General features: G+C 35.5%; 1 protein-coding gene and 1 pseudogene across 1 annotated transcript in view; one reads left to right on the top strand and one right to left on the bottom strand.

Annotated features, from left to right (window-relative positions):
- The window catches only part of ASCC3 (activating signal cointegrator 1 complex subunit 3), a 294,902-nt gene that overhangs the window by 217,143 nt on the left and 61,675 nt on the right, over nucleotides 1-16,084 (top strand). Inside the window, exons 35-36 of the mRNA XM_040983825.1 lie at nucleotides 8,131-8,242; nucleotides 8,440-8,574. Coding sequence (XP_040839759.1) covers nucleotides 8,131-8,242; nucleotides 8,440-8,574 — 247 coding nt within the window. The remainder of the gene's footprint in view (nucleotides 1-8,130; nucleotides 8,243-8,439; nucleotides 8,575-16,084) is intronic.
- LOC121158316 lies at nucleotides 11,148-11,583 on the bottom strand (annotated as a pseudogene).

Here is a 16,084-nt window from a genome sequence, read left to right as displayed (position 1 = left end):
GTCATGTGTGTATACTTTAATACTCTGGCTAGGTTATGACTATGACTATCATGACTATCATTCTAAAGTAGAAGTCTGTTTCCAAGCCTTGTTCATGTCCAGCCTCTGCACGTAACTGAAATCATGCAATGTTTGTCTCTCTGCACCTCACTCATCTCACTTAGCGTTATATCTTCTAGATTAATCGATCTGGTTACAGATCACGATTTCATTTGCTTTTCAAGTTGTATATTATCCCATTGCATATAAAATTGAATTTATATCCTGTTTTTAAAATGGATTTTATTGATATATTTGGTTTTGGAGATCACAGCAAAAGCATGATAATTGCTACAACGCAGTTCTCATCAGTTGTCACAGTAAAATGTTATTTATATAAACAGGTTCAATATAATTCCTAGATAAAATTCTAATAATATAATACTTCCCTCCCTTTTTCTCCCTTTCTCTTCCTTTTCTTTCCTTTATTTCTTATTTTTGATATAACATATTTATAACCTACATTATTGTCAAAGGCTTAATACTCAACTAAAGAGTTAAAACAGTAAAAAACATCAGTCCCTACACTGCAATGCCAGCATCTTATTTGAACAATGGTTCCAGGGTCAACCACAGCCCGCAATGCCAGCATCTTATTTGAACAATGGTTCCAGGGTCAACTGCTCTATTTCTAGTCCAGCTTCCCGCTGATGTGCCTGGGAAAGCACCTTTGTAACTCTACCTTTCAAATAAATAAATTAATCTTAACCCAAAAAGGGGGGGGGGGAGTGAAAAAATGATAGGTCAGTAAGGATATACACAAGGACTATGAACAATAATCAAGTAAAAAGATGTCCATTTCACTCATGAACAGTAAAATTTAAAATACTCACAGATCAATAAAACTGTAGTAGTTTATCATTCTCACGTTATCATTCCCAGTCATTGAAAAGTCACATTTTTAATCTGTTTATCTGTTCATGAACACTGAAGCTGTTTCTGTTTCTAGCATGTTGTAGATGATGCTATAATAAACAGGAATGCGGATGTATCCTTCTCATACTGATTTTAATGCCTTTGAATATATTACTGGTAATGGGATTGACTCAGTCGGGTGTCTATTTTTAGTTAAAGAACCTCTGTTCTGTATTCCCATATGGCTACTCTGATTTACATTCCCACCAACCATGCACAAGACTTCCCTGTTCCTGTATCCTCAGATTGGCTCTTAATTACATGTTTATATTATTGTTTATATTAAAATCGCATTTCCACAAAGCTGAAAGTCAACATGATCACAACAGTTCAAGAAAATTTTTCCTATTTATATTCAGATTTTGTTAAACTTTTAGGAAAGGTAAAATCCTTAGCTCTAACAGAGGACCTGTTATATTATTATTGTTTTAATTTTTCTTAATACTCCCTATCATTTGATGCAGTCAGTTGGGATTTGATTTTACTTAGGTGATAAGGGTGCATATTCATGCTTCTTTGCCTTTGGGTATGTACAACAAAGAGGCTGGGGTTTATTTAACCATAGAAAAGGAAGACCACTTTCAAGATGCAGTCATAAATAAGCGAGTAAAACTTGAGTAACCCCTTCAGTTAATGATACTAGCGTAAAACCTGCACCATAGAATGGTAAAAGTGAAACCTAAGAAAGGTTTCAACCACTGTCCCTGATTGCTCACTTTATAGCAGTTTATATAATCTTGTGTGTATATATGTTATATATATGATTTTATGCAAATATATATGCATTTAAATGTACAGAGTTATGTACAAACACACATACATTAACTTGTTCAAATGTATATAAACACATGTGCTGGTGCTTTCATAAAATATATTCCAAACTGAGTTCTGGATTCAATTTGTACATACAGTATTACTCATTGTTTTTCCCTTGAGAACCCTTTTAAAAATTTCTGGGGCAAAAATGTTATTGTAGTTTCAGCTGTCCCTGCAGCCACTTTCATTATTTGTGTCATTATTACTACTGCATAATCTGAACATAAAAAAACATGATGCTGTAACAAATGACTTCCTAGTACTGACAGTTATAGCAGCAACATTTCCCAGCATGATATCTAAGCAGGTTTACATAAAACAAACAGGAAATGGCTGCCACTGTTCACATTAAATCCAGACTGTTTGGTGTAACTTTATCTGTGCTGTACATTACTATAAAATCTCTTTCATTCTCAGCTGGTGAAATTTCATCTGGGTTCAGTTTGGAAAAAGGTTAGAATCAGGTCTCATGTATTAATCTTGTTTTTCCTTTGATTATATCTTTTAAAGATAATTTTTGAAAAGTTTTTAGTATATGATTGTCATACTTTATTAACTTTGTAAACCTTTGAGATTGAGAGAGGTTTGTTATGACTTTTTCCCAATGGATTGCAAATAGAAGTTAGCTTTCCTAGCCCATGTGCTAGATGCTGTCAGTATTAAACTGCCTTTGACTTTCACTCCTCTCTGGGGACTAGTAATTGTTGTGTTCAAACAGCCTGTAATTGTAATCCCGCTGGCTTTCTCAGTACGCTTCTGGCTATTAGAATCATTAAACAACTCAGCACCTGTTAACAGCATTGTAAATATTCAACCCTGCTTGTGTGCAGGTTGAGCCCAATATAGAGAAATCTTACAAAGCTCAGCCTCATAAATTAGAGCTTCTGACAAGTCAATTATTGTGAAACTGGGTTTCTCTGTGAAATAAATGAAATAGCATGCTGACAAAAAGGTAGGCTGTCTGTTATGGCAAAGGGAACATAATGACTTGATGATTCAATGCAGCGAGCACGAAACTACATTGTATCCGTTATCCATAATTAAACAGTTGTTTAAGTTTTCTGTTTAAATAACCAGTAAATTACAAATTTGGTACTGTGGAGAGTACAGCATGAAAACAGACCTTTGTATTTAACTGTTGCAGGATTTTTCTAATTAGCCAACTGATTATTGAAATTGATGAAATGTCATTTTAAAATAAATGCTTAGGCTTGTACACACTCAAAATTGTAGCATGCTGAAAAATTCTTGATAGAAGTGAAGGCCGTATTCCTACCAAGACAGATCTTACCAAACCCAACTCCATCCTTTTTTCACAAAAGTCAGAATTAACTCTCAAAATTTTATGATCCTAAAAAAAGTACATTTAAATTTAGCAACATTATTTTTAAGGAATTTAAAAATGTCTACATTGGCCTTTCAATCTCAAAGAATAGTACTTGGTACAATTCAATAATGTTCAGTAGCTTGAATTTTGTAGCCTGTTATACATATCAGTAAGAATGTTATCTCCTTTAGAGAAAAAATACTGTGTTAAGAATAAATATCCCAAGTTTTTTTTTTCTTTCCATAGAAACGTGTTTTTCACAAATTAAGTACAAGTAATATTTTAATAAGGTCATCAGATAATTTGTTGTCCTCTCTGGGAAAATTTTAAATCAGTTGTCCTTTTGACCAACTTTTTTTTCAGTGTTTACTCTGAATTTATTTTATCTGAATGAAAGCCAAAAATTAATCTTTAAAGTGAACCAGTAGACCTAAGGCAGTTTTAGAATGAGCATTGTGGCATCAGACTACATGTTGAAAATACAGTGGATATAATAACTGGTGAGCAGATTATTTAAAAGAACTAATTTTTTAAGGAAAGTTTTATCATTGTGGTTATAAATATTTATGAGAATTCCAAAATTATTCATTAAAACATAAAAATATAAGCTGGCATTCTGATTATATTTATTAGCATAATAGTTTATGACAGTCAGAAACTACATCCACTTAGCTTTTTTATCAATCAATCTAATGAATTTATAAATGGAAAAGAAGTTTAGTTTTGTTGTGTTTGATTACAACATTGTTTTCAAAATTATTCATCCTGTGATTATTTGCATATAGTTTGGTTCTTATTGTATAAATGTTACTACTTACATAGCATGCTTGTACCTTTTTACTAGTATTATTAATTTAGAAATCATGTTATCATCTATGTGTTTTTTTTATTTTTTTTTTAAAGATTTATTTTTATTATTTTTTTTTTTATTGGAAAGGCGGATATACAGAGAGGAGATACAGACAGGAAGATCCTCCGTCCCATGACCCACCCCCCAAGTGAGAGCAAAGGGTCGATACTATGCCGATCCAAAGCCAGGAGCCTCTTCCGGGTCTCCCACGCGGGTGCAGGGTCCCAAAGCTTTGGGCCGTCCTCGACCGCCCTCCCGGGCCACAGGCAGGGAGCTGGAAGGGAAGCGGGGCTGCCGGGACCAGAACCGGCACCCATATGGGATCCCGGGCGTGCAAGGCGCGGACTTAACCACTTGCGCCACCGCGTCGGGCCCATCATCTATGTATTAATAAAGACAACTGAAAATTGTGATGGAGAAGTTATTGATTTAGTAAGCTGAAGATAGTGAAATATAAAGTAAATAGGCACTTATTGTGGAAAGTTTGACTGATGAATTTCATTTCTCAAGAGAGTAAAACTAAAATAGAAAAAATATGTATAAAATTTGAAATCACTCTGGGGATCTTTTTCATGGAGTTCTGAGTATCCAGAATTTATATTTATATCTATAAAACAAGACATTATTTTAAACTAAATGCTTCTGCTTAGTCATGTCCCAGAACAAGGAAATATTTTAGTGGATTCTAAAGAAGGCTTTTCACTTCCACATATTTGCATTTTTAAAAAAGCAGTCTTTTTTTTTTTAAGGATTTATTTGTTTTTATTGCAAAGTCAGAAATACAGAGGAGGAGGGACAGAGAAGAAGATCTTCTGTGGGATGATTCACTCCACCAGCACGGCTGGTGCTGTGCTAATCCAAAGCCAGGAGTCTGGAACTTCTTCCAGGTCTCCCACGCGGGTGCAGGGTCCCAAAGCATTGGGCTGTCCTCGGCTGTTTCTCCAGGCCACAAGCAGGGAATTGGATGGGAAGTGTAGCTGCCAGGTCTAGAACTGGCATCCAATTGGGATCCCAGCACTTTCTTTTATTATTATTATTATTAATTATATTGCATTCTGTGACACAGTTTCATAGCCTCTGGGATTCCCCCAACCCCTCCCCATGCCTTCCTCCCATGGTGGATTCCTCCACCTTGTTGCTGTAGTACAGTCCAAATCCAGTCAAGATTCTTTCATTGCAAGCATGTACCATACATAGAGTCCAGCTTCTTATTGTCCAGATAAATTCAACAGTTTCTTCAAGGAAAAGCCCCAACGTAACATCAACAACAATTTACAACATTATGGAATCAATTGACATGATACTGAGTGACCAATATGTTAAAAAAAAAAATGCAAGTTCTTAACCACATACTGTGACTGCTTCATTGATGTTTCAATATTAGTTTATATGCAGAACTGGCTGCTGTATACCTTAAAATGGCTATAGGGTACTATTCAGCTATTTCGTGTCTATTTTCATTTTAGTATTTACCAGTTTATAGTGTTGAAGCATAATTTTTACTGAACTTGGCGGATTTTAGGATAGTTCAAACTGGCTTATAACTGTAACAAGGCATATGTTAACAGTTGAGGTGCAGAACTGTTTTAGGAGGGGTGTGCAGAGAAATCTTCAATACCCTAGTGAGGAGTAACCAATCCTTGTGTCCTGCCTAGTAAGGTATGTGTGAGTCCACGCTGATCGTTTCCTGTCTGGTTCTAAGCTTTCCTTGTTCTCTGTTATCTATTCTAATTTTAAAAAGCAGTCTTTATTATTATTTCCATCTACCTAAAACATCAGCAGCAAAAATATTTCATCACTCATTTTCTTTCCAAATACCTTAAATAGCTAGGCCGGGGCCAGCTCAGAGCCAGAAACCTGGAACCTGGTTGGTGTCCCCCAGGTGAATGAAGTTCAAATTTGAGTATTTGAGCCATCATCTGTTACTTCCCTGGATGTATTAACAAGAAGCTGTATCAGAAGTACAATGGTGAGAACTCAAAGTGATACTCAGGTTCAGGATGCAGTAGAAATTCCGAGGCAATTTTTTTTATAAATTACTTTGCATTATGTGACACAGTTTTGCACAGTTTTATAGGCACTGGGACTCCGCCCACAACTCCCCAAACCCTTCCCCATGGTGGATTCCTCCACCTTGCTGCGTCACCACAGTTCAAGATCAGTTGAGATTCTTCCATTGCGAGCATTTAACATCTGCCCCTGACTATTTTGCCTAAATTAGTAACAACTGGATTCAGTATTTACTTACATCAGCATGGCTTAATATTCAGAAATGGTTTATGACAGTAACTCCTAGGAAAAGCAGTAATTTTCTGTGAACCAAAAATAGCTATTTTTTAAATGAAAAACTTATATTCCTAAATAAATTTCAGTTGCCTCTTAACAATGTTTATTCAGTGGAGACGGCATTTATTTGAATGTGCTTAGCCATTTGCTCTAACTAATACTTTTTAGAAAAATATATTCTGCTATGTCTTCTAGCTGATTTTGTATTTTTAAATGTTTTGATATTACTAAATTTAACTGTTTCTCTTTGAGACAGTAACTAACTACAATTATGAATTCTCTTGTCGGTGTTTCTCCATCCCTTCAAGTTATGGTTTCACACATTTCAAATTGCTAACACCTTTTTTTCAGGCCATAATATCCTCTTCCTAGTGCAATACAGATGTAAAAGTGTCTTGGAGGCTTTAATAATGAGAACCTGCTTGCTAAAACCTCTTTCCCCACTCTTGGTACTTGATTCAAATGAGGAAAGATGAAAATACTATATACAAATTCTGCACACTGATTCCTTAGTGCAGAATTAACCCAGTAAGAAGGAAAACAGAGGAAGTACTCCAAGACATTGGCATAGGCAAAGACTTCTTGGATAAGACCCTACAAGCACAGGCAACAAAGGGGAAAAAAAGATGGAACTACATCATGTGAAAAAACCGCTGCACAGCAAAGGAAACACTCAAAAAAGTGAAAAGGCAGCTGTCAGATGAGAGAAAATATTTGCAAGTCGTGTATCTGATAAATGATTAGTATCCAGGAAGGATATGCAAGAAACACAAAAAACTTAATCATGCTACTGTCCAATTAAGAAAAAGGCAAAAGACATGCACAGGCAGTTTCAAAGATGAAATAAAGTTTTACACTATTAATAAAATGTATTCCTTTTATATAACTTCAAGATTTCTAAGAAAACTACCAGGTTAGTCAGTGTAACTCTTCATACTTTATGTCTGTTTCCAGCACAAATTTACAGTAATCCTAGAGATTTTCAAGAACCTCTGGGAGTTGCAGAGAGAAGCACTCAACAGCCAAGTGAATTGTCTGTGTTTTCTAAAATAAAAATGTAAACACATGAATATATATTGACATTTAGCAGAAATGCTTTACTTTCAGCCTGAAGTGCCTTCCTGTCATTAAAATTACATCTATTCCTTAAGAAGTAAGAGAATAGCAATAGAATTTTTCTGTCACCCAGATTGACAGTTTTTGAGATTTGTGAAGTTAGGATAATTTTTATAGAAGATAGGTGTATTTTTATGAATGTATATGTATACAAATATATTTGCACATACAGACCACTTGTAAAATACACCTGGTTTGTGGCTGTGTAAATTGATGAAATACTAGCTTTAGCATAGGAAAATTAATATGCATAATTTTATGCACTTGCCTTATATTTCAAAGTTTATCATTTTTCAAACCTGGAGGCAGGGCTTTTTCATCTGTAGAGGTAATCCATGTGATGTTACTTTATTTCAATTTCTGTAAATGTAAAATTTAGTGCATGTTTTTATTATAAAGATTTAGTTTTTCCCACTATACAGATTTACATGTGTACAAAATAATCCCCTCTCCCTTCCTCTCTCCCTCCTTGTAAGCCCAATTATTACAATGACATAGTGATTTATTTCGCCTTTACAGGTTTAACTTTCTGATATATGAATATAACATGACAAATGTAGGAAAAGAAATAATGCAACGTAACAGAATAATTAAAAATAACCTGGAAATGCTGCTATTATTTGGGAGTAAAGACACATGCTATATATATCTCTTCTTTCTCAGTATGCTGCTGTAAATGCAATTTAATAATTTTGAGATACTGAAAAATAACATGTAAAGCTGTGGTGATAATTTTAGTAAAATTATCTTGAAACAAATAATATTTTTTCTTGTTTTCTAGCTATTACAATTTGGGTGAAGTGAGCCATGATTCAGTGAACAAGTTTCTTTCCCACCTGATTGAGAAGTCCCTGATTGAATTGGAGAACTCCTACTGCATTGAAATTGGAGAGGTATGATTCAGTCTTGTTGATTCCAGCTGAGGACAGCCCAGCTTTTTAGGCAGTGCTGGGTCTTTACTTTAGTGATACCAGGATTTTTACGAAATTGTTTCAGTAAGCAACATGCAACTTGAATAACTGATTTTATAATGTTACATACTTCTGTTGAGCTTTCTACTTATATTACATTATTTTTTATTTTCAAATAGGATAGTCGGAGTATTGAACCTCTGACGTATGGCAGGATTGCTTCCTATTACTATCTGAAGCATCAAACAGTTAAAATGTTCAAGGACCGTTTGAAACCTGAATGCAGTACTGAAGAATTGCTTTCAATTCTGAGTGTGAGTTTCACAGTGTTGTAGCACTGGTTTTTTTTCAAGTTTTTAAGTTTTATTTTCTTTAAATGAGAAAAAATGAGCTTATTTTATTCATATAGTAGTTTCTTTTTATTGTTATTATTTTCCATTATATGGGTTTGTAGGTGCAGGATTTCCCCCTCTACCTCCTCCTTCCCTTTCCCCATTTACCCACTCCCCCCATCAACTATTTTCCTTCATATTATAATAGTATAGTCCTTTAGCAACAGTCACAGTTCAGCATTCTGCTGCTGAATTGTATCATGATATTGTAGATATTGACAATGATAGACAGTCTAGTATTCTATTTTCTAGGTATGTTAACAGCTTCATTGGGAGTATACCTTTTATTTGAGAGTAGAGATGCATATTGCAATATATTTTTACTTCCTTGTTCTTAGCCTCCATTATACAGTTGATCTGAGAGAATATATATATATATATGTATATATATGTATATATACACATATTTGCCTATATGTTTATTAGTTTTGTATTTTGTGTAAGGGTTGCCTTCTATCAGAGGGAGCATATGATATTTGTCCTTTGGGACTGGCTTATTTCACTAAGTGTAATGGTTTCTAATTGGAACCATTTTGTTGCAAATGGTAGAATTTCATTTTTTTCTTAATGGTTTAGTAATATTCAGTGAAGTAGATGTACTACAGTTGCTTTGTCCATTCCTTTTTCGACATTGATGTTGAGTGTTCAGACTACCTTATGTATTTTACATCTTCTTTTTTAAGTTTTAAATTGTTGCCATCTCATTTTTGTTGAAATTGGAATCATTTTATAAAATCCATGTCTCTGTCAGACAAGGTCACACAAAGTAACTTCTGAACTAAGTTCCTCCTGAGGTTTAGATCCTTCTAAGAGGCACTTTTAAATATCAAAGTCAAAATAAAGGAGGAGTATCTTGAGTAAACCAGATGGCCATTCTGTCTTAGATGTAATATGCTCTTTGGATTATGATCAAAAGGTTTCCTTGCTGCTTCTGTTGGATGGTTCTTGTTGAATGGTTACTCAATGTAACTGAAGTTTCTTCATATAAAGAGCCATAGGATTAAGTTCTCTTAGACTTTATGCAGGAAATCTGTTTAACATCCTTTTCCCTGTGCACACCCTTTAGTGAGGACTGAGGAAGTAGCCTATATTCATTTTTCCCTTTTTTGCCAGGAGCTAAACTTAAAATTGGAATAAAAAATACTATTAGAAATATCTTCTCTGCCTTTCTTATTTAGTTAGGCTTACTTGTAATGAGTGCTTATGAAGCTTTGTTGGCGTATTAGTCTGGAAATCCATTTAGACTAACAGTTGTTATATCCTGGGTATGAGTTGATGCTTTGATTCTGTTGTAGTTTATTTGCCAGCTTTTGAGCTTCTCCTCCTGTTGGATGATCATTCTAAGTAAAGATCATTGTCACATTCAATTTTTTTATTTCACTTTCTTAGTTTTCCCCCAAAAGGCTGTTCTTAGCATACAGCAAAATACATTGCAGCTGACTAGATAATGTTGATGAGTTGATGATTGGAGGGGCAGATAGGTTGATAGATATTACTCAGTTTTTGCTTGTTTGTAGAATATAGTGTTAAAGTGTGTGAAGCAACCACTTATTTTCTTTGAATTTCTTTAAGTTCTTTGAAAAAGCATAAATTAATTTCTGAGGAAAGAACAAAAATATAAACATGGCAAGAATTTGTTCTAGTGGTTAAGATAGCAGTTGTAATCTCTGAATCTCATTTCAAAGTGCCTGGGTTTTGGAAGCCAAGGTCCAGTCCTAACTCTAGTTGCTGCTAATATGCACTCTAGGAACAGCAAGTGATGACTCAAATATTTTGAATCACGGCCACACATTTGGGAGCCCCATATTGTGTTCTTAACTTCCTGTTTATACACAGACATCTGAAAGTGAACTAGCTGATGAGAGCTCTCTTTTAATCTCTCTATATACCCACCAAATTTATTTTTTAAATTGACATAAATAGGGCCCGGCGCGGTGGCGCAAGTGGTTAAAGGTCCTCGCCTTGCACGCCCGGGATCCCATATGGGCGCCGGTTCTAATCCCGGCAGCCCCGCTTCCCTTCCAGCTCCCTGCCTGTGGCCTGGGAAAGCAGTCGAGGACGGCCCAAAGCTTTGGGAACCTGCACCCGCGTGGGAGACCCGGAAGAGGCTCCTGGCTTCGGATCGGCATAGTATCGGCCCGTTGCGCTCACTTGGGGAGTGAATCATCGGACGGAAGATCTTCCTCTCTGTCTCTCCTCTCTGTATATCCGCCTTTCCAATGAAAAAAATAATAAAAATAAATCTTTAAATTGACATAAATACAGTTTTAAAAACATTTATTTGAAAGATTGAGGAAGAGGAAGATCTTCCACCTACTTTTTTTTAAGATTGTAATTACTTGATTTTATTTTACACTAGATGGGCGCAAAGCAATCCTCCTTAATAAAGTTGACAATTAGCTTCACTCAAAACACTTTTAATAACGCACATAAAAAAGTATTTGTCTTAAAAATTGTTCTGCAATCCAAATATATAATAGCTTGGAAAACAGCATTCAGAAAACAAAGCCAAAGAAAAGACAGGGTAGAACAACTAGGACATTGCAGGCCTCACATGGCTCGGATTTTAGTTTTCTTACTGCATCAGCCATGTCAGAAATCTGTTCCTTCGGATAGCTCCACTGCTCTGGATTTAAAGAAATGCCTTTTCTTCTGGTTTCATTTCACCTTCAGAATCTACCCAGTATTCTTGAGTATCAGAACTTTCCCTCGAACACTGATGTACCTCATTTTCCCAATCTGGAACATGCTGCTGTCTGCTGCTGCTGCTGCTCTGTTTGGGAGAGGACAGAACTCTCCCGTGTCTTCTGCTTCTTCACGGGCTTTTCCTGGTGACTTGCCTTTTCCTCTTTAAGTTTTTGTCTACCTCACTGTTGGAATCACTGCCAGACAAGCCTAAAGACACAAGTTCCTTTGACTTCGGCATTACTGAACTCCAGCCACTGAGCAGCCTCCATCTCACTCGCTACCTCGCTCATCCCATGTACTTGTTCACTCCCTAAATGCTCACAACATGCAGGACTGAGCCATGGAGTCCTGCATCTCCCATGTAGGTGGCAGAGATTCAACTGCTTGACCTATCCTCCCCCCACTGCCTCCCAAGGTGCTCATTAGGAGGGAATTGGAATGCAAAGCAGAAGGCATGCAGGTGTTCCAGTGTCCCAAGTGGCACCTTAACTGCTGCTCCAAACATCCTCCCCGAGAATATTTTTCACCCTCTTAAGGGTGAGATTCATATCATTTGTACCATAGAATTTCTGTGGAAGAAGAACTGGTTATATAGACAATGCACTTGAGCATAGGTATCCTTTTTTCATATTTTTTCCTAATTACTAACTTGATGCATATAACTAATCTAATAATAAAGCACCTTTTTTAGAAAAGGATTTACTTATTTATTTTGAAAGTAATTTAGAGAGAGTATGTGAGAGCTCTTCCATTTGCTAGTTAGCACCCCAGAAGGCCACAATAGCCAGTGCTAGGTCAGGCTGAAGCTAGAAGCTTCATCCAGGTCTCCCACATGGTAGCAGCAGCCCAAGCATTTGAGCCCTGCTTCAGTGCTTTTCCCAGGCCATTAACAGGGGCCTCAATGCAAAGTGGAACCACTATGATGGGTGCAAACTGATATCCATATGGAATGCTTCTGTCAATCAGGAACGTTGCTCTCTACTCCACAGCACCAGCCCCTAAAGTTTTTGCTACTACCATAGGAACCATTGCATTTGCTAGCATCTTCAAGTAGTTTCATGTGTCAGGCAATAATCTAACTACTTTCCATTGATAAATTCATTCAGTGCTCAGAGCATCCACTCAATCAATATTAACAGTATCACATCACTATTCTTATTTTCCATAGGTGAGTGAGAGATACTTAAAACTATAGATGTTCATTGTATAAAGTAAAAAGTAAAAAGCTTAAGGCTAGATATACATTGAATGAGATGAAAGCGTATGCTGTTACATTCTGATTTCTCATTCACTGCACTAAAAAAGCCCAAACATGTATTCAGTAGTATCCCTTGTTCATGGTTTCATAATTTCAATTACTTACGGCCAACTACAGCCCTAACATATTATTTGTCTTGACTCTTTTGAGACAGATCACCTTCATATTACCTTTACTAAAATATTTTGTAGTAATTGCTCAGTTTTATTATTTGATAATATCTTATTGTTCCTGATTGTAAATAAAACTATCATAGGTATGTATGTGCAAAAAGAAAACGTAATATATATAAGGTTTTGGTACGGTTTCTGATTTCAGGTGTCTACAGAGTTTTAGATTGTTTTTCTCCATAGTTAAGGAGGGTACTTTACATACTGCCATGGGAATTAAGTCATTGTTTCCCACACCTTAAGCTTCTCAATGAAAAGGCATTGATACGAACAGTAAGTCTGCGCGAATACTGTCAGTATCTCTGTGTTCTCCAGCATTAGGCTGCTTAAAACCAGTTATACTAATCTTGTGATGCATTTTTCTTAAAATAAAGCCAGCTATACTGAGAATAATTGAAAAATCATGTTCAATTATGTGTGTTACAAGCTGTATATATCTCAGATTTCACCTCAATAAAAATACAATTTCATCCTGCTATGGTGTTCATAGATTGACCTCTGTGTATCTGATAGAAGATACTGTAATCTGCAGTACCTTTGTGAAACTTCATGTCAAGTGAGGAATTTCAGTATATTCACAAGGAGATGAGTGATACCATACTCATACGTAAGTTTTGTGCCTGAGTGTATTCATTGGGCACTAGCCAGCATCATTGATGACTACCAGAGAAAAATGCAGCAAGGTTATGTGTGAAGTAGTTATACTACAGATTCTAGGACTGATTTTTCTCACTTAAAAAAAAAAGTCTTTTAAATGTTTTCTCTTGCCACACCAAGGATTCATTGAACCTCAGTATCTTCGATACTACTACCTGCAAAAACATCCATGAATCTCCTTGAGATTTCAGATCAAGGAGAAAGAAATAATCAGGAGCAGGGCAAAACAGAAAAAAGAGAAGCAAGTGGGATAGACTTACTGTTTCAGGGATCTAGTACTATTGTCTTTTTCTCAGTAGAATACTAATTATAGTCACATTGTGTTTTGACCAATTCAGTATAACTTATTCATTGCCAGTGTTTTCTTTTACTAAGATAAATTCATTGATGTTTCTCCGGTCATCTTAAAAATTAGTAAGTTATTCATTATTTTCAATGATAGCTCAGTATTTCTGTCAAGTTTCTGAAGTTTCTATTATTTTGAATACTGTTTACATCATGCAATAATAGTTTCTTTAGTTTTATCGGTAAAAGAAACTTTCTCATTATTTCATAGGCTTCACTTTCTGTGTAACCTTTGGTTTGAGTGAAATGGTGTTTTGGTGTTATTGCAGTGCAGAAGTCAGTCAGCAGCCTCCATGATAAACATTTGCAGCAAGTAAATTGGAATCATTGAAGCCAGAATTTGACGAACAGATTTCAGTATGAAATACAGGAATCCCAAGACACATAGTAACTCCTGCACCAAATATCTGCCCTTTAATCAATTTTGCATTGCAGACTTCATCTTTCATGATATACCTTAGCAGACTTTTTAGCTTTGGTAAAAAACTCCTTAACTTCTAAGTTCTATCTCTTATGTTCTTCATCAGTAGAACAATACAGATCAGTAGAAGTTTTTAGAATGGGAAAATGTGAGAACACTTCAGAAATTTCATAACAATTAAGTTAAAAGCTTAAATTTTTTCTTATAAAGCGAATTTTCAAATATGTGCATAGTATTTCATAAAACACAATTCTGAAGAACTTGTTAAAGAACCTTTAGACTTACAGGGTCATTTGGTTAACTAAACTCAATGTCTGAAGAAACGTTATTCTTCCAAACCTTCCAAACAGTATGGGTGTCAGCTTAAGGAAATAGTCTAAAGATGTGTCTTAGGAATATTCTAAAATATGAATATCTTTATTAGTTTATCGGTCACTCTCAATTTTTCATATCAACATTTAGTTGTCATCTTTCAACTTATAGACTGATGCTGATTTATCAGAAGCTGACTGAAGTCATTAGCTCAGTCATTGTCATCAAAAATAACCTGTAAAATCAAAGAAGAATATGACAGTCTGTTTTTCATGTTAATCTTCCCTGCTGGGGCAGATCTGCTATATACATCTCTGGTGGCCCTACATCAAAAGGGCATGAGAGAGAAAATATAAGTCAAAATGCACTGCTCATTTGATAGAAGACATGTCATTAAAGCACATTAATCTGCAAAACACAAAAGCTTTGAATCAGTGTAAGCAATTAAAATTATGACCCATGTGAATAGAGACTCTTTGTATCTTGCATGCAGTAACTTTTTCACAATTAGTAAGAAGTTCCATCTGATCCTGCAAGTAATAAAACTCTGAATGTATTGTCTCACTTGACAGTAATAATATAGGTCAAAAGTTTATGAAGGACTATATACAATTTTAAAAATATGGGAGAGAGGATTTGGGGAGGAGGTGAGGAAAATCCTACAGCCTATGGAATTGCATCATAAAATTTGTTTTCAAAGTTTGTGAATCTAAATAGGCCTGGAATAAACTTTTTAAAGTAACTAGAGGGGTAGACATTTGTTACACTGCTTTAAGTTGTCGTTTACAATTCCTGCATCTCTTATGGGAATGCCTGGTTCAAGTCTCAGCTGCTCTATTTTGGGTCTGGCTACCTGATAAAAGCCTCCCTGGGTGGCAGCAGGCAGTGATTCAAGAACTTGATGCTGTGTTTCCCACATGGGAGATCTGAACAGTGTTCCAGGACCCTAGCTTTTGCCTAATTCAGCCATGGCCATTCTAGATATTTGATTAGTGAAGCAGAAAATGGAAAATCTCTCTCTCTCTCTCTCTCTGGCTTTTAAATAAATAAAAACTTCAACAGAAGCTTGTGAAAGTAAAAACTACAGAAGAACTCAAAAAGAAGAAGGAATGATGACTTTGTATATGGTGTGATAATAGATGTTCATCGTTTTACAGACAAGGAGGGGTAGAGATCAGCATTGGGCATGCCTGGTATTTGCATGGTTTATTCTCTCTGCCAGCTGTGTAGCTTACAAATATCTTTATCCTGCAGAGTATTGTGTTCCTGTTGGTAATTGGTTGCCCTTCCAGATATTCCTTCTTATTATTTCACTATTATATGAAAATTTTTATTCTATTCAATGCAAAGAAAAAATGAAGGTGCACTAATGATTTCTTTTCACTTATAATTCCTCTTTTGAGACTTCTGTTCACTTATGTTTCTCTTCAATAAGTTAGACTGTTTCAGCCTTACTTGTTTATTTATTGTTGTCCTGAAATGATCATAACATATGCTGGGTAAAAAGTCAAAGATTCTGTTGAGCATAATTTTATTCTATTGTAATAACACATTTATTTTAATGTGTATTTCAACATTTGC

The sequence above is a fragment of the Ochotona curzoniae genome, unplaced genomic scaffold (assembly GCF_017591425.1).
Source record: "Ochotona curzoniae isolate NIBS_2020 unplaced genomic scaffold, NIBS_Ocur_1.0 contig_3819, whole genome shotgun sequence".
In the NCBI taxonomy this organism is placed as follows: domain Eukaryota; kingdom Metazoa; phylum Chordata; class Mammalia; order Lagomorpha; family Ochotonidae; genus Ochotona; species Ochotona curzoniae.
The sequence above is the reverse complement of the archived record's forward strand: the minus strand, read 5'-3'. Positions and strand labels throughout refer to the sequence as shown.